The 22243-nt window shown below is 40.5% G+C and overlaps 2 protein-coding genes across 2 annotated transcripts in view; one reads left to right on the top strand and one right to left on the bottom strand.

The window, feature by feature from the left end:
- Nucleotides 1-11184, top strand: part of VAT1L (vesicle amine transport 1 like) — a 67158-nt gene extending 55974 nt beyond the window's left edge. Inside the window, exons 8-9 of the mRNA XM_080410699.1 lie at nt 5988-6071; nt 8125-11184. Of these exons, the coding sequence (XP_080266825.1) occupies nt 5988-6071; nt 8125-8223 (183 nt within the window). The 3' untranslated portion in view covers nt 8224-11184. The remainder of the gene's footprint in view (nt 1-5987; nt 6072-8124) is intronic.
- ADAMTS18 (ADAM metallopeptidase with thrombospondin type 1 motif 18) overlaps nt 1-22243 on the bottom strand; it is a 485565-nt gene that overhangs the window by 371638 nt on the left and 91684 nt on the right. The gene's annotated exons all lie outside the window — the stretch shown is intronic.

The raw sequence follows: 22243 nt of genomic DNA, 5'->3' as shown, positions 1-22243 counted from the left end.
ATTTTTAATTTCAGTATGAAGATCTTTTTTTCCTGTCTGATCGGTTACGTGCTTAATTTTACGCTTTTTGAACATGTATTTCTCACATAGAAATGTATTGCAAATTAGTCAGGAGTGCTGACAGAGAGCTTCATTAAACTTACGTAAGTCGTTTGTGGACATAACGCAGTTTCTAGAAGCTGGTTTCTTAGTTGCAGTATTAGTACTTTACTATTAGTATTCTGCTATTATTAGTACTTTACCATTTTAGAAATGCTAGTAAGAAACCAAAATAATTCTTGTTTTTATCAGGTTTTTTTATGCAAGCTTGTACTTACTTTAAATTAGAAAAGCTATCAGCTTGCTAATGACAGAATCACTACAATAAAATCACACCATGTTCCCAGTGCATACACTGGTGTTGTATTTTGTAGAGGAAAATAATTTATGGCTGTTACTGCAGGGTATTCTCTTTCGCTTTTAGTGAAATAAGAACTTTGCAAATCATAGTCTGCCATGGGTTATTAGCTAAGGAAATACGGAAATCTGCCTTTCTTTTAGAGATACTATATCAATTCAGTGTCCCATTGCTACAAGGAACAGGAAATATTTTGTATTTATAATACCATGCTATTTACCTTTAATGATATCTAGAGCTAATGTGATACTATTAAATTAGCTGTTTTGATCAACTGAGACTATATAGGCATCTCTGAGAGCTACAGCCTGGTTGAAAACATTCTCTTTGCTGCAGTGACAACTTCATTGTTTACAAAAAAATACCATTTTAAGATTTCACAGACAGACTTTAAAAATTGCTTAATTTTTGGCTTATTTTGGCAATAGGTAGCATCAAGACCTAAGTATCAGTAATTTCAAGGTACATAATTAGTCCTTGTAAAATTACATCAAATTCCCCCAATCCAATATAATCAGTAACACAGTCATTTTAACAACCTACTCTATTGGAAAGGTATCGTTAAAAAAACCCACAAAGTAAAAGACAGACTAATCTTTTTCCCATGACAAAACGCGGAAATAAATGCTCACCCAAACCAGACAAACAGAATGCCCCAAAGTACATACAGAGTTGAAGCATTGTCCTGAGATGTGCTGAGGTTTTTCCTGTTGTTTTCTTTATGTTGCTTTTGTATGAACTGGACAGGATTATAATATTCAATAATTTTAACTTCTTGATCAGTAAAGGGAGGTTGAGCAGAATGTTGGATGCCATTACCCTGACCATGGCACCATTTCTAAATTTGCAAACACCTATTGGAACAGCCAGTTATATCGAAGCTCTCATTGAGGAGAACAAGTATTGAGCTTTCTCAATTCAGGTTTTAAAAATCTGTAAGACTCACATGGAATTCCAGACATCCATCATTAGAATTTCCAAAATCCTATTCTTTACTGTGTATCATTACTTGCATTGCCTTTGAAAGCCTGTAGAGCTCAGGCTTTCTACTTTGAAAGTAGAAAGACAAGGCAGATAGCTGTCCCGTGAATCTAGAACCCAGTGTGCCTGGTCAGCTTGCTTTTTCTTTGCTTGTCTGTTTAGCTTGTATGTAGACTTTTAAAAATACTAACTTATTGCAATACTTCACCTGTTTCTGAAGGCAGAAAATCTAGTCTGGTAGGAGGTGAAAGTATTAAACTATTCTGAAAATTACCGTTGTTGGTTAAGATAAGTGGCTCAGCTTGATTTTGAAAAGATTTGAGGCTGGAGAAGATGAGCCTATTTGAAGCAGAATAAGAAATTTTAAAGAGGGCACTATATTCAAAGTTCTGGATATTTTTGAGGAGTACTCCAAGAGAGGCACTAGGGCGTTGTTGGAGCAGATTTAGTACAGCTGTCAAACTTTATAATTCCAGAGAACACAACTGGCGTGAAACCTCTTTTAGAATATTCTCTGACCAGTAACACAAAGGCATTTCTGTTCTTACTCCCCTACCAAGGTCTGTTGACAGTAATTGTCACTGTTCTTGATATGATACAGAATACAGATGGACCGAAATGGCTCTGATTCAAGAGAAGCTCCAAGATCCTGACCATAACATCCCCTCAGGAAAATATACTTGAATGGGCTTTGCCAGCCTTGTGGTTTTTTTTATCCTGTGTTTGTGTCCAGGCTTCTTTGAAGAATTGTGTTGGTAGCATTGGTAGTGTAACACCTTTGTAACTGTGCAAGCGTGTGTTAATAGATTAAAATTTTCTAAGAAATCTTAAAGCTGCTAAATTTTGCCTATAATGCTAACGCAGTGCAGTGATTCTGTGCATTCCTGTTTACACGCTGTGCATGTTACATTCCTTGTGTCTCTGCTTGGGTCCGGCAGAGTGGTATGAGGAAGGAGCTCGTAGATGGCTCCAAGTCTGCAGCACTTGGGGAGTTATGGTGGAAAATGAGAACATGAGTGTTTCTCACAGGGCATAGTAAGCATGACTTGTAAAGGACCTTGAGGTCCTTTGGTTTTGTCTTTCTAGACCTTGCTTTGTTGTTGTTGTTTTACAGATGATCTCATTATTGGATAGGTCATTTCCAGATTCACTGTCACTGCTGAAAAACACCTGAATGAGGATATGTGATAACCTAGCCATGACTGTATTGTTTGTAGAGCTGAAAGGGATGGGAAAAATATCATTGTTCAAAATTGTTTCTCCAATTATAAAAACATATTCCCTAAAGCAAATGCAAATTGTTTCAAACTGAGTTAAAAAGGTCTTTTGCCTGCATTTGCTATCATTTTCCACTAGACTGAATAGATAGAGGAAGATGATTCTACTCTAGAGTATCCTTAAAAACAGCACATCAGACTACAATATGAATTAATGCAAATGTGCTTGAGGGAGAAGGCAAACTTAGGATTCCTTTTATTTCTCCTTTACTATTAATAATTTTCCTCTACTGCTGCCTAAGAGTGCCTGTGTTGGATCCACTGGGCAGTGCGTGGCTCTGCAGCATTCTGGGTCTGTTGTTTTTCAGTAACTGGTTTGCCAACTTTCCTTACATAAATAACATGGAAAGTGGAAGCATTTTCTAATTGTCCACTAATGCATATAAATGGTCCCGATTCCAGTGCAGAGCTCTGTGGTACGTACTGCATCCATTTTGGGGCTCTCAAGGCTAAAACCTGTAGTTAGCATTAGTTCAGACACAGACCCTCTAAGGACTGAGCTATACTGAAAGCAAACAAAGGGCAACAGAATTTGTGTCCTTTATTCCACTGGAAACTTTTTATATTAGTAAACACTCCTTTGCACTATTTCCAATCCAAGAACCCTCTGCTGATGGTACTGCACAAGAAGAAATTCAACTGATGTGTCCATATAAAGAAAAACTTGGATTTGAGCTGACAAACGCAAATAGAAGACAATATAGAGTAATTGGTGAAAAGGAATTGAGGGATGCAATTCTGTTAAAAGAGGGACACCCTTTTGATCCTTCCTCCTGGAAAAGGGATATTTATTGTGAATCAAACTTCAACCACTTCAGAAAACCTGCATTAAATTCCAGGATTTCCACGTGCCTCACTGGACTACCAGTTAAGTAAGACTGCGTCTGATTTTAACCAAGTGCAGCGCGGTTCACTATCTTCGTTGGTAATGTGCACTCAGGCACAGACTTACGATGAAGCTCCGTACCACGCTCCGCAAAAGGCAGGCTATATGCAGCACTTAAATCTTTACAGTTAAAGTAAGTGCTTTTATATAGTTTGCATAGAACAACTTAAGCTTTAACCATACTTGCATAGCAAAGGTTTTTAATGCTTTCTGCCCTCTGTAGGATTAAGAGGGGATGTTTAAATATTCAGGCACCTTGGGAAACAAGTAGTTGCAGTCTTTGTTGAATAAATGGATTGTTAGCAGCCGTAAACATAAAAATTACTCATTTATAAAATAGCTCAGGGTCTCTTTAACACAGACATGGTGTACTGAACGGCATTGCACTAGTACAGAATTTGACTAGCTGGGTAAATAAGTTGCAGATAACACTAAAATATACAGATGAAGTATCAGCTCTTCAAACTTTTTTTCAGATATTTTTATATATTTTAATAGCTCCATCTGGATTCCATAGCCACTATTATTGTTACAAGTTTTATTGTTCCCTTTGCCTCAACCTGCTGTTTGCATTTGCAAGCTACTTAGAAATGCCCTGGAAACAACTTCTGAACCTTTCTCCAGAGTCTTAAATTTGATACTGTGCATATGAAAAATGCAGGGAAAGCACATTTTCTCAAATTTGCCGTGCTAAATATGATATGGTCCAAATTAAAATAAATGTTGCATACCCTGCTTTCCACATGATGTTCTGGTAATAAATGTCAATGGACGGGCAAGTGTGTTTCCTGATTTCTCCAATTCTGTCACATCTATATTGGTTATTTATGCTCTGCTATAGACTCCTAAAAGCTTGATTTGGCTAATAAGAGTCATAAAAAATAATACAGCTGCTGCTGCTTCAGAGTCTTTGTTGGATATTCTTAAAGGAATACTGTCCATAGTGCAGAACAAGTCTTACAGGATAGTTAGGTGTTGTTTATGCTGTAAGGTAACTTCATCAGTTATTGTGATTTTGTGGACTACATTTAGAGGTCAACCTTCTATCCAGTGGGATTCATAAGCTTGTGTTTTCCAAGGTTAATTTACAGTTACGCCCAAAGTTAGAAAGTCATTGTGTTTTGCACTGCAATATTTCTTTTGTTCTAACAGATACTTTTTTTAAGTCTGGTATTTACTATTTGAGGGAAGCACGTCGCAAAATTAAAGTTGTAATATTGAGTTCACTGCAGTCAGCTTTCAAAATAAGGTGGACAGGTGGTAAAGATATTTTGTGCCCAGCATCCATTAAATTTAATTGGAAGTCAAAAGCTGTATTCACTTTGTATTTTAAAAATCTCATACCCCCTCCTATATTAGATATTCAGTAATTATCTTAGGTACCTGGACCCCAATTCAGGCTTTTAAATGTACTGTGGGACTCACCTGTTCCCAAGTCAGCATATTGTTTCAAACTTCTATGCTATTATTCTTAAAATATTCAATAAAACTGTGTCACATATGGCAGATCCTATTAACATAAAACTCTTTCTTGTCTCAACATATCCTGTTATGCCAGCAAAAAATAGCGTGATGAGGATATGAAACAGCCTCTACGTGTACATCTTCAGTTCCTGAAGTTTCCTACCATGACAGTGAGGAAACTCTCGACATCTTCCAATTTTCAGTGATTTAATAGCGGTCTGCATGCTGCACGTTGAACAGTCCATGCAACATGCACACAATTTCAATTCATCAACACCGAGCTCTCATGAGTTCTGAGATGTCATACATCAAAATAAGCTCCTCTCCAGTGCACTAGTAAGAAGTTTTTGGTCCTTTCTCACATGTGCTAATTGCAGCCAGCTGTTGAAAGTCTAGTCTTAGTGGTATCTGTAGGACACTAGTTATTTAAAATTTAAAAGAAAAGAGGAAAAAAAGTGGAAAAAAAGGAGGAAAGAAATACTTTCTTATGCAGTGAGAACCATCATATTGCGGTAATCACAGCCACTGCCTGAACAGGGCATTCCCTCTATATGAACGCAAAATAAATTAATTGAAAAACATCACAGGTCAATTAAAAAAAAATTTCATACTTTCACTGAAAGTAGCATTTCTTGATAAATATTCTGCAAAGAGAAAATCTAATGAACAACCTGTAAGGATTAACTGTGTGAGCCTACATTTCTCTCTACACCTCAGCTAACCATTACTTTTGTACTGTGTTAACATTTTGTGTGTATTATGCTATTCAGAAACTGTCATTAAGACTCACATCCCATGCAAGCACAATGCAAAGATCAGGTCTTAGAAATTCACTAAAAATGTTTAACCGTTAGTTTTGCTTCAAGCAGCTGTTTAAATGACCTTGCACATACCATGCCTTAAATGCTGCTTTTGGAAGGAAGGAATTCAGGCTTCTCTTAGTGTGTGTCTGAAAATTATCAATAGCTTATCTTTCTTTCAGGTGAAGGAGGCCATGCAGAGAATCCATGACCGAGGAAATATCGGAAAACTAATTCTGGATGTGGAGAAAGCACCCACTCCCTTGGTGAGTGCAAAGCGCTACCTGCATGGTGTACAGTCACACAAGTTAAAGCATGGTAGTGACTTTTGGAGACGTGAGACATGTCCCTTACAATATTCTTTTTAACACTGTTTTCTTCTAAATCCATAGCACCTAAATAAAACCAGTAATAATAATTCATATATTTAACCCAAAGTGAAAACATAATTGTAATTCCTGGAGTCCCAGCAGTTACTTTTCTGTACTGAATGGCTATCTGCCTCTCCAAAAATGTGTCTGCAACTCTTACATCAGGGTAAAACTGCCACATTTATTTCTGTCCCTGTGATGGAAAACAGATAGACATTTCACACAATACAACATCCTTGTATTAATAATTGGATTGAACAGAAAAAACTACAGTCAATATTACATCAGTGTACGAATGCAGAAGTGCTTTCCGATTCCCATACGAAAGTCAGAGTATACCTTTGGTAGGAATGTCTTTTGCTTTTTTAATAATATATGAAGTATACTATCTAAATACTTCCTTCTAGAAATATCCTGAAGGAAGATGGTTTTGATGGAGCTCAGATCCACTGGATTTGGAGCACTTAACATGCTACTGAATCATTACAGAGAGTAGTAGTTAATGAAAATGAGGCTCACACCTAAACAGTCACTGGTGGTGTAGGAGAGAGTAGTAAAGAAGATAAACTGACTTCAAATCAATACTGATATACGATGTTTTCTTTCAGACCCGAGACATTTTCTGTTTCAAAAGAACAGAAAAGAACCCGGAATTACAGTTAAGCTCTTACTTGTGCTTACTCTAAAATTGGCTTCAAATCTCATACAAAATTACTGCAAGGAAAAGGAAGGCGTTTGGGACCTCACATATGGAAATTGGATGTTATTTTGTAGATTAATTGCATCTTAAAACTGTAAACAAGAATCCATAACAATATTAATTCATTTATTCTATCTGTTCTCTTGATAGTCTATATTCACAATAGACTTTCAATTGGTTCAATATTGGTATCAATATTCATTGGTTAGAAGGTGAGAACAAATTTGATACACTTTCACGAAAGGGTGTTAATTAAAAAATATAAGTAACTTCAGAGCATTGCTTTTCTCCGTTAAAAACAGGTTGTGGTTGAGATGTTCATTTCCAGTAGAGGCTAGTAATCACACAGGGAAGGTACAATGTCTCTGCCTTTCTCTTTAAAGAGTAAATGGGTCCCTCCCTTAGTTTTGAAATAGTTACAAGCTCATACAAGAATCTTCTTGTGCCCTAAGAGAGGTAATGGTGGCGTATTAGAGAATTTAGTCATACTAATGTATGCTGTTAAACGCTACCACCTGTCCGGGTAACCGCATTCTTGTGCCTCCAAAGACAAGGTGAGGTACAGGAGAGTCTTACATCTTTACTGAGTTTCTAATAAGTATTCCCATGTGAAAAAACACGTGCTCCTTAAATGCTATCCTAAACTACAAAATTCTGCAATTGCCTACTACCTGTACAGGCATCTTCAATAAAATACAGAAATAGAGTTTGTCCCCACTCCTGTATGCTCTGAAATTTGCACTGCCATGGGTATATTCTGCCAGTATCTACATATCCACTGCTCTGTAAAGTTTCATTTGCTCTCTGAGTTTTCATGACATTATGCCTCATGTGGGACCTGATCCCATCCGTTATCTGGTGTTAACCATAGTGTTACGTGTTCCTGGAAGAACAGATAACAGGAGTTGTAAGTCAGAGGTCTCACACATTCTGTAAACTTCCTACACAGTCATATTTTCTGTCCGAGAGCTTTAATATCAGTTTGCTCCAAGTGCATAGATCAGAGTCCATTTGTCCTACAAAGCAGCATTCAGTTGTGTAATTCAGCTGTGAGGGGACAGCTTACAATTTTAGCTGGAAGTGGTGTAGTGTCAGCAAAATTTCTGCACAGACAGACTGTGTATTTTCATGTTGCAACCATGTCTTCTTTCATTCTTAAAGCCACTTTATCAAATGAATCAAACTGAAATAAGAACAAATAAAACGATGTGAAAGGTGCTCTGATGTCCTTCATCTTTCATCCTACAGATGGCCAATGACAGCACAGAGACAAGTGAGGCTGGAGAAGAGGAAGAAGACCATGAAGGGGACAATGAGAATAAAGAGCGCATGCCATTCATCCAGTAACAGCCGGAGGTGGAGGAAGCAGAAAGATTGATGGAAGTAGAAGGGAACAAGACTGGGAAATCTATTCTGTGCATCAGTGAACAAATGCTGTAGTACAGTGTGTGTTGTATTTGTCTGCAGTCAGCTGAGCTATGAGCTGTTGATCATTGTTGTTTTGAACTCGGTGCCATTCTCATCCAGTGCAGTATTATGACATTCCTGTGTAACACCCAGTTTCCCTGTAGGAGTCCCATGGATTTTTCTGTTTGGTTTAAAAGCCTTATTAACTTACTGTGTAATTTTAGATGGGCATCTTTCTCATGCAAATTCCAACATTTTGCATAAAGTTATTTGGGGAGGTTGGGCTTTTTTTGCAAGTTGGAAACAGTAACAAAAAAAATTCCCCACTTGCTGTCTGGAAGATTCTAGTAACTGGAGGGAGGATTTTAAGTTTGTGCATTTTCAGTGTTAAAATAGATTTCCTTTTATGAACCACAGATAAAAGTTGCAAAAAAGATGAGTTTTCATTTTCCTCAGCCCTGCTTTATCATTTTATAAGCAAATCCTATCTTCATTTTCAAAAATACCTCGTTTATAATTGTGGAATCTGAAATTATGCAAGAAATCATTAATTGAGAGACTTTGATTCATATTGTATAATCACCTAAGTCATCAGCACCAGTAATTAAACACATCATTCAGAGTGCCAACTGTCATGCTTTCCTGTTAATCTGAGCTGTCACCCCATACGTTATAGGCAAAGAAGGTGGTCAGTGAACCACTCTTTTTAGACACAGAACTTCAATTGCCTGTAGCAATTAGCAGTTATTGACAGATCAACACCTTCTGCTAAGGACACATTTATTCAGCTGTGTCCAAAATCAAAACCAATTTTAAATTTCATTTAAAAATCATATTGGTAAGGAACTGAATGTGGATGGAATTTGTCGGTGGAGTTTACTGCTCTGGAATCGCTAAAGTATTGATCAGCTATCAAGCTGGAGCTGAACGCCTACAGAAGTTAACCCTGTTAAAAATGAATTTTAGGCCTTAATCCCATCAGAAATTATGCACAGGGATAACTTTATCTAGTTGAGTAGTTCTAGCAAAAGCTCTGCTCTGTATGTCCAGTTATGTTTGTAGGATTTAATTTGCAGGACTGAGCATTCAAAGACCAGCTAGTCTTATCTACCTCCCACTAGCGGAAACTATATGAAAACATGACAAAAGTAAATACTTTTTCCTTGTCTTTCACTATTCAAGCAGCAACTACTCAGCTCCTCAGTTGTCTCGTTAAAACAGTTATTTCAAAATGACTGCAGTCACCAACAATAGAAATGCTAAAGGAATGACAAGAGACCTTGTATAATGCCATGTATCTTTGAATTAATATATTTTTTCCAAAATAAAGTATTTTCCCCAGGCATGGCTAGTTGTTCACCTAAATCTCCAAGTATCCTGTTAACAGAAGTTAAAAAGTAATACAGAAAACCGGAGAGGGAAGGCTTCTAGGGCTTTTCTCAGTGTGAAAGGACTTGTGGGTCTGGATGACTTTTATGTGTGGTTTTACAAGATTCTCTCTTGGTTTTTTGTTTGTTGCATCTTGCTGCCTGAGTATTAATGTCCATCTCTTTACACTGTACTCATGAAGTTGCTGTTCTAATACCAGATAATTGTGCAGAATATTCATTCTGAAGGAGTTTCCCTTGGGTTAAACATATTCAGAAATAATGAGAAGTAGTAACTGGAGAAAAATGCCAAAAAAGCTTTTGAAATATTAGTTGAACCAGAACTTTGGTTTTCTCTAGATGTTGATGCAGAACTTCAATATAGTTGATTTTCATTTCAAGCTGGACTTGCCTACACTTCCAGTGCCGTATCAGGCCCAAACAGGGACTTTTTCCACAGAAAAAATAAATGTTCAGTGAGTTTTCCATGTATTGGGCTTGCCAATTGGGCTTTTAAGAAAGACCATTAAGTTTTCACGACTCATAAGCTGAAAACGGTAGGAAACATGCCCAGTTTTGTTTTGCAGTTAGTGTAACGATGTTGTCCTGCAGCAAACCTTAACATAACTAGGAATTTTGATTTGACGCCAAAGTGAGCAATATTGCTGGTGACCTTCGAGCTGGCAGTAAAGTGGCATTCTCAAGGCCTTAAATTAGTAGGGCAAGCAGAATAGCAAATCCGTTCTGTTGTAAACCGCAGCATGGTTGGCTCTACAGTTAAATTGCCCTTCAGAACTAATAGATAGGTGATCTTGGTCGTGGCCACAGACACCATAGGGACAACAATCAAACGAAATAATGTTGGCTAGTTCTTTCTGGTTTTGTTAGCAAGGCAAAAATACTCTTCATGCTAATTCATACCAATTTTAGGGCCATTTTCTGATCAGCAGAATATCAGGTAATTGCAGTGAGTACAAAGGAATACTTCTGGATCTACCTAAGTGCAACACAGATGAGTATTGCCATCAGCAAACTAAACTACTCGGGTTTTTGCTGGTATTAATATGGCATATGTGAAGGTTACTGTTGAAATGAGTGGCAGTTTTTCAGGTGTGTGTTCTGGAAGCAGGATTTGTGCTAGCAGAATTTGGCCTGCAAGCCCTAAGTACCTTTTAGAATACCACAAACAGTAGTATCACGTGTGACTTGGTAGAGGGCATGCTATACAAAATGACAATGCTGGGACTTGTTACTGACCAAGTCTTACTGTAGTAGAAATGAAGGTTTGTGCTTACTACTGACAGTGTTGTTGAAACAGCTCTTAAGACAATTGGATAGTTTCTTCAAGTGAAACCAATTATTTCTCAATTTGCCTTAAAAGAACTGTGAAAGCTTCTCTTTAACTTAAGCCTGATTGAAGTGAACTGAGACACTGTTTAATTGTATTTGTTGCTTTAGAGCTTTTGTTATATTGTGCCTACAAAGCAAATTATGTTTACATAAAAATATAAATAAAATATTGAGCATAGCATTATCCTTGGGTTACATGTTTTATTCTAATATTATGATCACATTAGGGAACTGACTTGGAATTGGTTAAAAGGAAAATGTGAAGTCTTATTTTCTATTTTGGTCACTGAGGAGTATACAGATATTTTTTTTTAATTACAGAGTACATTGAGGTTGTTAAAGTGGCCAAATGTGCTATTGTACACAACATTAAAAATTTAGATGTAAAATGTTGAATGTTACAGTCTAAGAAATTCAAGACATTATATAAGCAGCATTCACGAAGCGTTCAGGGAAGCATATTTTGATACAGATAGAAACTAGTTTCCAGAATTTTAGCACTCTGATTGCACTGGGAGATGAATGGACACACGTTAGTTATCCTCAGAGAGACAGTTCCTTTCAGAAATGAAGATACTCTGAGGGAATAATCTTAAAATAGGATCCAAACTAGCCACCAGCAAATTAGCTGGCAGAAAGCAGGAGGACATGGTTACATCTAAAATCCCACTCTGCCTGGGTCTTGGTCGCAACCGCGGGCTGCAAGGAGGCTTACACCTTTTCTTTCAAAGAATGGATTACAGTTACCAAATCTTACAGGTCATCTCAAGCCTGTACTTGAATACATGGCTTTAAAGGTCTTCCTGCATGAAAAGAAGAAATGGTTCGATGAACTTCAGTTTAATATCTAAACAAAGAGGAAATGTTAGCTTGGGTTCATCCCAGTCGTGCAGGACATGTCCTAAAGCCTGTAATGTCCCTGAAAAATCTCACTTCAGTAGTTACTGCATCTGCTCTGTAATCTAAAAGCTCATGTGAACACTGGATGATTGTGAAAAGGAGCAGAGTAAATTTCTGCCCTCTGGTTTGAAGTCATAATAAGCAAATAATGGATCAGTGCATCCCTAATCATAGGGTCAGGATGAGGCTGAAAGCAAACAGTCATAGGCTTTTGCAAAGTCTCAGTGATTACTAATAAAGCTCTGCCTTTTGCCAGCTTTCCCACTGGGCCATCTATACTCGACTGTCACGCAATCTAACACACAGATGCTGCTACCAGGCAAGTGGGGATGCAGCAGGCTGCCTTTGTGTGGCATCTGGCCAGATAAAATGCAAAAATCATCCTAGGATGCTGAATATCCCTAGGTCTCACCTCATCCTCCATTTTGTGCTTCCCCTCTCATTTTCTGTGAGCTTAGTGATTAATCCTGGTTGGTTTCTGTCAGAAAAGATTCTTCTAGTATAGCTGTGATGATCAGCACGCAGCACACGTGAAACCTCCAGCTCCTAGAGAATCATGCAGGAGTTTCTCCCCCTGGCAGCACCTAAGTCCCTTGGTGTGAGCTAGTGTTTTGTTTCACTACAGAAAGAGCCAAAACAATCCAAACACCGTAATTGCTATCTGCATCAAGACACCTTTTCTCCAAGTAATTTGTAACATCTAGGCAAACATCCTAGCGTTCTCCTTTGAGAGAATAGCTTGGAGTGTAAATGCAAATGTCGTGCTTTATCTCCTCAGTCTGAGCTGTGGGCTGATTGACTGTGCTCAGCTGATCCTAAGCAAGCTGTTCCTTTCATGTTTACCTGGCCTGTCTCTGTCAGCTACCACTGCGGGCAAGCGGTGTGGTTTTCTGAACATTGCCTTCGTCTTTGCTATCGGTAGCAGCGCTGCACTGGGCACCTCACCACCAGCATGCTGTGGAGAAACTGGTAGGTGGCGTGAGAACAGTGTAGATGATGAAGAGTTAGAGAACGAATGCATGAAAATAAATGAATCATGTATGTCTTTGCCCAAGAGTGAGTCGAATCTGCAGCATGTTATCTGTTTATTTATTTGCATGCTTGAAAGGGAGTTTGTGAGGGGGTTTGCTACAGATGTGGGGTTTAGTCACCGCCCAGACTTTTGCACTCCTGTGTGGCAGCCTCCAAGGCTTTCTGGTCTGTGCTCTGTTCTCTACTTTGCTGGAAACCTGGCTCACTTCAGGGAAAGGCCTCCGTCTCGCTCCCGTCTCTTCTCTGTGAAGCTGTGGGAGGTGAGCGGGGCAGCTGCGCCATGGCTTCCTACCCCAGCCAGCCTGGTCTCTGCAAAGCCAGGCCAGGGAAAGTCCAATAGATGCAGCTTGTTACTGTGTAAAGGGGTGCCTGACACCGACACTGCTGTCGCTGAAGTCAGTATCCCCCTTGGAACTACTTTAACAGCCCCCCCCGCCACCTCTCACCGGGTTTGACATGGGGGTCCCAGCCTTTCTCTGCAGGGTTCCTAGAGTCCCTGCAATACTCAACTATCATTGTTGTTCTGTGGTAGCACTTCAGGAAAATTCATTTTTTACCTCCTGAAAAACACTGGATCCTGTCCACTTTCATCCCCCACACAGACTGCCTTACAAACTCCCAGTGGATTTAACACAGGTAGATTAACCCTTCACATGTGGAAACTTTCTTCTCATTTATGGGAAGCACAGGCATTTTGGGCAAGATGAAAAAAAAGGCCAGGAACAAGCATTGACCACCCTTATAGTGACTGCTCTGTCTCTTAAAAATTCATACACCTGCCATCTTAAAAAACAAGTTCTCATTTAGAAAGGAACAGTCTTCACAGTTGTTGATAAAAGCTTTAAAACTGACTGAACTAAAACTTAATCTTGGATGAAGGAAAACTTAAGAGTCTTGGATCTCTTAGCTTCTGAACCCTCCTGAAGTTTAATGTTTGGTACTGACACCACTAGACAAAGCTGCAAACTGGGCAGCCAGGGATTAAATGGGTGGGCTGAGAGATGCCACTGCCACTTGGCTTGGGGAGGGCAGCTGCCAGCTATAGAAAGGGAAAGAGGGCTGTGGTCTGGGTTGATGGGGTCTGTCACTGAGGGAGGGCTGCAGGGCTGGGGGCCTGCTTGTTTTCCTTTTGAGATTAGGAGGGCTTTGATCTGTCTGGAAGAGCTTTTTTTTTTTTTTTTTTCCTTTTTTCCCCCCCTACCTTGCTTGCTTAGTGACCATCCTGAGGTGCTACAATTAGCTCAAAAGAATGGGGAAAAGTAGTGAAGAAGAAACTTGTGTGCATTCTGAGGGCTTGGGGAATAGGAAATGAGCACTTCTGTGGGGGCAGGAGTATTCGTGCCACCCATGCCCATTGCTCCTGCAAGCTGCCGTGCCTGCCAGGCACAGGGGCTCTCTGCCCACCCCAGGTCCAAGGCCCAGCTGCCATCAATCGGCCTCCTGCTACCTGCAGCCCAGCTGGAAGCGGCTCTGCCTCTGCAACTGCCAGCACTGGAAATGTGCTACGGTCTGCCAGACATTAGCTGTGTCCCTGCCAAACATTGTTTTCCTGATAAGCTGCAGGTTCCAGTACAAATCATTTTATGCTCTTCTGCAGGGTAATCTCTGTAAGTACATTTCCCACGTAGAGAGATGTGTTCCACTATATAGCACAGCAGTAAATGATGCAGCATCTTAGCTGCCCTAGAATGGAGTGAGACAGCAGATATACTAGATGCATTATTTATGATAACGATTGCTGTACTTTCCCCGAAATGGCTAGCCCTTGGGCTGGCCAGGTGATAAGCTAACAACGAAACAATATTTGTAAACGCTAGTGGGTGAAGTTAGCTGTATGGTGACTGGGGTGTTTTCTGGTGATAAAGGCACTGTGTGGCCTGGAGGACGTGTCACATCAGTGATGTTTTCCAGAGGCTTCTAGGAGAAAACATTTCTTTTGTTGCTAACACAGAAGAGAGATGATGACAAGTGGGTTTCTTTTCTAAGTCAGTTTGCCTTGGCAGATTTTCTTTACTGCTGTTTTTTCCTTCTAGTGTCTGCATTTTACATTAGGAATATTTTCCCATTGGGGAAAAAAAAAAAGAAAAAAAGGAACCACATCTCCTGTGACCCACTAAGTATCTCATTGGTTGTATAAAAGCACCCTTTTGAGTTCCTGGACCATTTGTATTTTAGTCAGAAAAAATGAAATTAAGTGACTTGTCCATAATGCCATAAAATACTGCCATTTGGTTTAAGGACTTACGGTTCTCTATCATTTAATTCTTCACTTACTGAAGGAATCCTGAGCTGGATTTTTGCCTCCATGGCTGAAAGCTGTGTCTCAAATCATACCTGCTCCAAAGCAAAGGAGATGCACAAAACCTTTTGCTGAATGTCCTCAGCCAAGACCCTGTCAGCAAAGCCCCATAGAAATATATGCAATTGAGAGATGACAGTCTCCATTTTCCTTGCTTTCTAATCAAATATGGTAGTTCAGAGCCTGAACCAACACTTGAATGTGGCCATTATAAGCATTTTCTACTATTTTCTTGTTCATCCTCTCCATGCATATTTGAGTAGTTGCCACTGGCAGGGCATCACAGGGAAGGAAGCAGCCTGGATCCCTAAACACAACCTTTTCCAACAAGCGATGCCTGGATTCACATGAGAATGCAGATCCAGCCATTCTGGCTCATCCTCACCTCATGGGTGGAAATGGGATTTCTTCACCCAAGGATCAGATGGGAGATGGTGTTGCATACTGGGCTGTAAAAATGAGTGCCATAACGATGTCTGATTGTCAAGTGATGTTGGACCCGTACATCAGAGGTGTGTTTATGCAGCGTGTCACTGAAGAGAGGCAGTACTCAGAAGCTCAGCGTAGGCATGTCACAGCAGATTTACAGAAGGAATTGTCTTTAATGTCTCACTTGAATGATCAGTCCACAACCACTCACCTAAACATATCAGATGCCATTAGCTGTGCTGTGTGACACTTGCTCTAACCAATTCTCACAGTTCACATACTAAATATTAGTCTCATTTCAATATTGTTTTTCTTGAAGCACATTCCCTGGCATTGTAGCTTAATTTAATAAAGCATATGTAATATGATTCATGGGAAGTTTTGATCTGTATTTTGTTCAACATGTAAGTGATGTATAAAGTTATTACACAGTGTTCTGTTTGCTAATCATCAAGCGAAACAGGGTAATAAAAGGATAATTGTTGCAAGCTTCCTTCCTTATTCCCATTAAGATGGTAAACTCAACTCAAATTGGAATCTCACAGGAGTTCTACCACTGGATATGATAGGGACAGCATCAAGTTGATTGGTCCTCTAAATGAACCTAATTGCTGCAGTATTAAAAATTCAGGGAGTAATATTTATTTCCAAGTTGTAACTTGGTGGGGAAAAAACACAGGATTTTTTTTAAATCCTTACTCAGTTCTCCCTATTAAAATATACATTGCCAAACCCAATTATCTTTCTTGAGGATGCAGTATTGGTTTATACTGGTTTTATGGAGCCGCTGGAGCAAGTAAATGGAGTACAAAATGAAAAATCCTTGCACAGGGAATACAGCTGCTCCTCTGCATTTGCAGCTGTGCTGCTTCTGGCACTCCAGGGCACTCACTGCCCTCCACTCTACCAGAGGCCGCATGCAAACTTTGGCCAAGCTCCTGCATCAAGTGCCAGGCTGTGTAAGAATCCTGGATATGCAAAACCAAGCACTTGCCTTACAGATCCTGCATGAGAGATGAATTTGGCTAGCCTTTCTTTAGAACAGCTGTTTTGGTTCCTGGTCACATTAGATCTCCTGCAAAGGGGCTGCCTTGATAGAGACCACTCACGGCTTGCAACCTGGGGAGCATCTGTATCAAGTAGCAGCGTGGAGCCTCAAGTTCCGTGAACTAACGGAGACCCAAGCTGTTAAGTCTACGCAGAAGCATGATGCACTGCGCAAACCTGCAAGTTCATACTTGGGAGCAGTCTTGCCACCCCAGAAGGCTGGACTAGGTCAGATCTAGTGCTGCAGAAATATTACTGACTCACTGGTACATGTCCAGCTTCGGTGACCTGGCATACTCTTCTTATGGGGACATGGTGCTGGACTGTTCTGCCATTATTTATCAGAGAAGGAGTAAAGGCTGTTGGCCTCCTGCAGGCAAAACTCCGATGCCTTTAGGGAGAATGTAACTCACGGGAACTTCCCCATTGCTGTGGGCTGAGAGTCTTCCACCAACACACAAGTCTGTTGAGCAAGGAACAGCACAGGGCTTGATAAAGCTAGAAAAAAACAGCTGTCTGCACTGTTTGCCCAGCACATTTGAGAGGGGAGGAACCACGGCACATGGCTGCAAGCTCAGCCTGCACTTGCCAGCACTGCTGCCGCTGTGTACCACTGCCAGTGCTGCAAGGGGAGAAGCACAGGGCAAGGAGCAAGGTAAAAAGCATAAGACTCAGCAGGTCCACTTAGATGCAAGCCTCCATGTCAGCAGGGATCCTGTCAGCAGGCCCTGCAAGGAGGCGGGGATGAGAACTGCAGAGAAGATTTATCCCGTGGCTGGAGGGGCACCGAACATGACACAGGCAGTGAGTGTCAAATCCAGTCAAACCTGACCTGTTTGCTCTCCCACTGCAATGAAGTGGTATCAAACACATGTGATCCTGAGATTCAAAGATCTTTAGAAGATTAATCAGCCAATTTAATCTGTCAGATGTCCATGTAACTTGTGAAATCATGTCACCTTGTTATATGAAACTGGTTTAATCCGGGCAGAGCCCATAGCATTATTTTAGGGAAGAATATTGACAAAGCCAGAACAAACAATCTCCCATTCCTTTTGAAACTCCGATTGTACCAGCATGCTTGACCTGATGTCTGTGTGTCTGCAGTTGCTCCTCCTACAGTAATGAAGCATCTAGAAAATGAGTAATCAGACTGAACATGATCCTCTGCTGGGTAACAGTGGTGTAAAGCCACATAACAAAGTAGATTTACCCTGAGTATTAAGCAGACAGAGGAGAGACTGATCTTTTCCTTTGATGGATAAGCAACATGAAATCAGAGCTCTCCTAATCATTCCTAGGGCACTTAAGACATCTGCTGGAAATGAGAATAAACTGCAGTGAGAATGTACATGACAGAAAGAATAATGAAATAACAATAACATTCTGTTAAGTTTATGTTTACACAATGTCTAAATTACTTGGCAAATGCCAGAATATTTTCCATTTGAGAGTATTATTTGAAAATATTTGAATAAATACCCTGTTTATTCCTGCTGTTCTAGTTGCCACTGAGGAATCAAATTTCAGTTTCAAAAAGCTTCATGTGTGAATGAAGACATTGAACTCCTTTCTTCTCTGATTTGTAAGGTCACGTAACAGACATACATGCACAACATGTAGCATCATGTGCTGGGACTGAAGTTACAGGACAGGTTTCAGGCCCTGGGTGGATGTAAGCATCAGCTGTCTTTGCGGCTGGACACAGGAGTCACACATATCTCTCTTTCCCTCTTTACTTACAATTTTTTTTAAAAAATGCCTTGCTTACAAACCATGTTGTGACTCCAAGTCCTTTTTAAAGAACTTCACAGAACATTGTGTATTTTGTTGGGGTGTGTGGCCCTGCCAGTGCACATCCTCAGCTGCTTAACCCCACACTATAAGCCCACAGCTCAGGTTCTCTGGCTGCACCTCGCTTGTGGGGTCATGATGCAGTGAGAGGATGCTGCACTGGGCTGGAAACACGCAGAAGATGGACAATGATCCAGGAGCACAACATGAGGTTCAAACATAGCCCAAGCAGTGCACAGACAGATACGTGTTTTAATGCATCCCCCAACTCTACCAAAGGAATCTCGTTTTTTAGGAAGAAAAGAAGATGAGGACAAGTGGGGATTTGTATCCCCCTTTTCATGACCAGCAACAGCTTTAACTAGGTACAATATGAAAATGTGAATTCCTTCAGTTCTGGAGGATGCTATGTCCAGACCCATAATACCTGCTTCTGAAATCTCCCTAAAATGCAGATGAGTCCACCCTCTCAGGTACAACTACAGCTACCTTCTTGCTGATTTCTTCAGCTTTTAATTTAAAAACTGGGGTTCTCCCAAACATGTAGTGCAGGAGTTGAAATGCCCTGCAATTTCTGAAACGGACTAATCCTACTCGTTAAATAAGGCCAGTATCTCAGGCAGGGTCTGTCTGCACTGTAGACAGTACAGTGAGTGCATTTTTATATAGACATTAGCAAGCTGGCTTTATACTAGATAGCTTGAGTGCCATCAGCAAACAAGCTACAGGACATATCAGAAAAGATAGGTAAATATATGTTTTACTAGTCTGCACTGGAGGCCATGCTAGTCTGGCTACAATCATGACGTGTACTGATTTCGAATCCTTAAGGACAGCAGATAACAGGAAAGGTGGATGCTGTGCTACCTTGTCATGGGTTCTTTCTGCCCAAGCTAGACTTCAACAGGGAAAAGCAACCAAGATCTCCAAAAATCCCTGACAGATTTCTGCTTTGCAATTAGGAAAATTTTAGGTACAGCGTTTGAAACAACACCTAATACCATAACAGCATATAACTCATCAGTGTATCATCAAAATATAGCCTTAAGGGTAGGAGAGGGGAAGATGGGAGGGGATGTTAATATTGACCTTTCACAAGAGGGCAGCATCACAGAAATGTTATTTCTCAATAGACATATTGGGCTGTTAGTGAAAATTGCACTGACAGGTTATTTTTCCTTTTCCACGCCCAGCACCCTTGTGTGAGCATCTCCCAGGAGGCGATGTGTGGTTTGCATGTTCATCCCATGGTGGGAGCAAGGACACGCATGGTGTGCGGTGGTAGGCTTGTTGCGGGATCTGTCTCTGCCCCGAGCTGCCCCTTTCCCAGCCCCCATCAAGGCAGGGCCACTTCTCTGGTCTCATTGCTGGAGTTTGCCTGCAGAGACAAGCGGACATCTCCCAAGCATTTACATTTAGGTACTATTTTTCCTTCCTGACTAGGCAGCTAAAAAACTTCTTTTAATTTTAAAGAACACTGTTTTATTTGGACTACATCACATGTTTTCCAACCCTGGGGCTTGGTGCATGAGCTGATTATGCCTGTGCATGGGGGTAGTGCTGCCTCTAAGACGGTAAAGCAGGGTCAGCTGTTTGCAGATCTTGTGACAGCCTTGAACGGCGGAGCAGTGGTTTGGCTTCTTTCCCCAAGCCAGGCTGGCAGCCCCCAGCTAAAGCACCTCCTTGTCCATTGGCAGCCACACCGGCTGGGTGGCAGCAGCAGCACTGGGAGTGTCTCTGAGAGTACCTCTATAGAAGGGCCATGGCACAGGGGTTGGGGACCTCAAAGGCCATATGGGCACACACGAGGTGGGAACTGGAGTTTCAGGGTTGGCAAAGTGGAAGGTCTCAGCTCTTGAGCAGAACCTTCGAGTACTCAGTGAAGTGCAGCCACCAAAGGGAGACATGATCACACTCCCGAGAAGGTCTGGTTTTCCATCTCATATAGGAAAATCCTACAAACAACTACACAAGCCAAAATGTGATCCTCCCTCTGACCAGCCCCGCTGGCAGTATGCAAAGCTGCACTGTTGGTAACCTGCTACGAACCTCTGAATGTGCAATTCAGACTGTCTGGAGAGCTTTACAGTGCCTAGATCATTGTCCAAATCATTTTGTCTGGCATATGTAAGGATGAGCAAACCTATTAAGATCATGTTAATGTGAAGAGACTGTGATGATCAAAAATAAAATATTTAAAGGGAGAAATTAAATGCTCAGGATGTTTTCAGATCATTTCCAGGAAGAAAAAAAGGCAGCACACATTACAGGAGAAAAATTAGCACAACAGGTAATTTCTGTTTACAAAAGAGAGAGAGAGACACATTCTCACATACATCCCGAGGGCTAAACAAGCTGAGCTGCTGCCAATAATTCCCAACATGGAAATATTGCCAAGACCACAGGAACAGCATTTTAAAAGGACCCCATTCAACTCCTCTATTTGCACCTGGACTGCAAAGAAACTGCTTTAAATTTTCTCCTAAAGTCCCTTATCTTTAGAGATGATGCAGTCATCTGATCTGTAAAAAGTCTGTTTTGAGGGGGATTATGGTTAGCTCTCATTGCACATTTCACATAGGCATACAAACATTTTTCTCTAAATAAGTATTTCTTTGGGGTGCTTCCTGCCTAAAGAAACAGACAACAACAGTCAGCAAAACACTCAGCACCTACTTATTTTTGCAGCTAAAGGCCTGAAGTAAAAAAGATTTGGCAACTGTGCCATTCATTTGAGCTATCTGAACACTGTGCAGAGTGGCATTGGATAGGTAACTAAAAAAAAAGGATGCAATGGCTTTGCTAACATTGCTTCATGTAGATTTGGTGAATCTCTTCTGAATCTGCCTTTGATAAGCAGTAATTTCTCAGCTTTACAACCTGTAACCTATATTCACTGCCATTACAAGGGAATGAAGGGAGTACAAGTGGGAGTTTGGTCACATAGACAAGATGATATTTGCCTTAAATATGTGTGCTAGATGTAAGACAAGTATTTCTGCTGCCTATTGTGAATTGTTTGCCCACTGTCTGCTTGCTAAGACTCAGCTGTGAGATGCTTTGTGGCAAAGACCCCAAATAAGAGATACAAAAAGCACTTACTCCAGAAGCTCAAAATACTCCCCTGATTCATCTTTTCAGTACACATACATTATTTACATCTCCAATTTCTTCTTTTTTTTGAAGCTTGTATTTACAGCATGGGAAGTGAAAAGCACTAGATCTGTAGGTAATAGCAGTCAGGTCTGGAACTGAAAAATGCCACATCAAGAAGACTATTTATTGATCAATCCCATTATCAGTACCACAGTGCCAAGGTGAGGCATACATTTGGGATAGCAGCATCACATATTTAAAGAAGACTAAGTGCCCTCATTTCAACACTCAGTGACATTCAGTGCAGGTCCAGCCTGGTTTTGCAATAAACCTGGAATCTCCTTTAATTCTAACAGACAGAGAAGATCACTTGTAGCCAGAAAATTTCTTTCCAAAAGAGCAAATTAGCATGATGGGAAAAAACTTGAACCGATTGCAAAACCCAAAAATATCGTTAATAAGTTTCACAAAACCTCACATACCAGAAGGCTAGCCCTTCCCTTTTCTAAACCATGGTTCATTTGTACAAATTTCCCCAAAATAACTTTGGTGTTGGGAAGTCAGCCATAATCCTGCCTCGTACCTGGTTGGACTGAGATCAAATCCTTAAGAAAGACTTTGCAAGACTTTTCAAGGCCACAGAAAC

Source organism: Falco punctatus (assembly GCF_963210335.1).
Source record: "Falco punctatus genome assembly, chromosome: 14".
Taxonomy (NCBI): domain Eukaryota; kingdom Metazoa; phylum Chordata; class Aves; order Falconiformes; family Falconidae; genus Falco; species Falco punctatus.
This window is presented reverse-complemented; position numbering and strand designations above follow the sequence as displayed.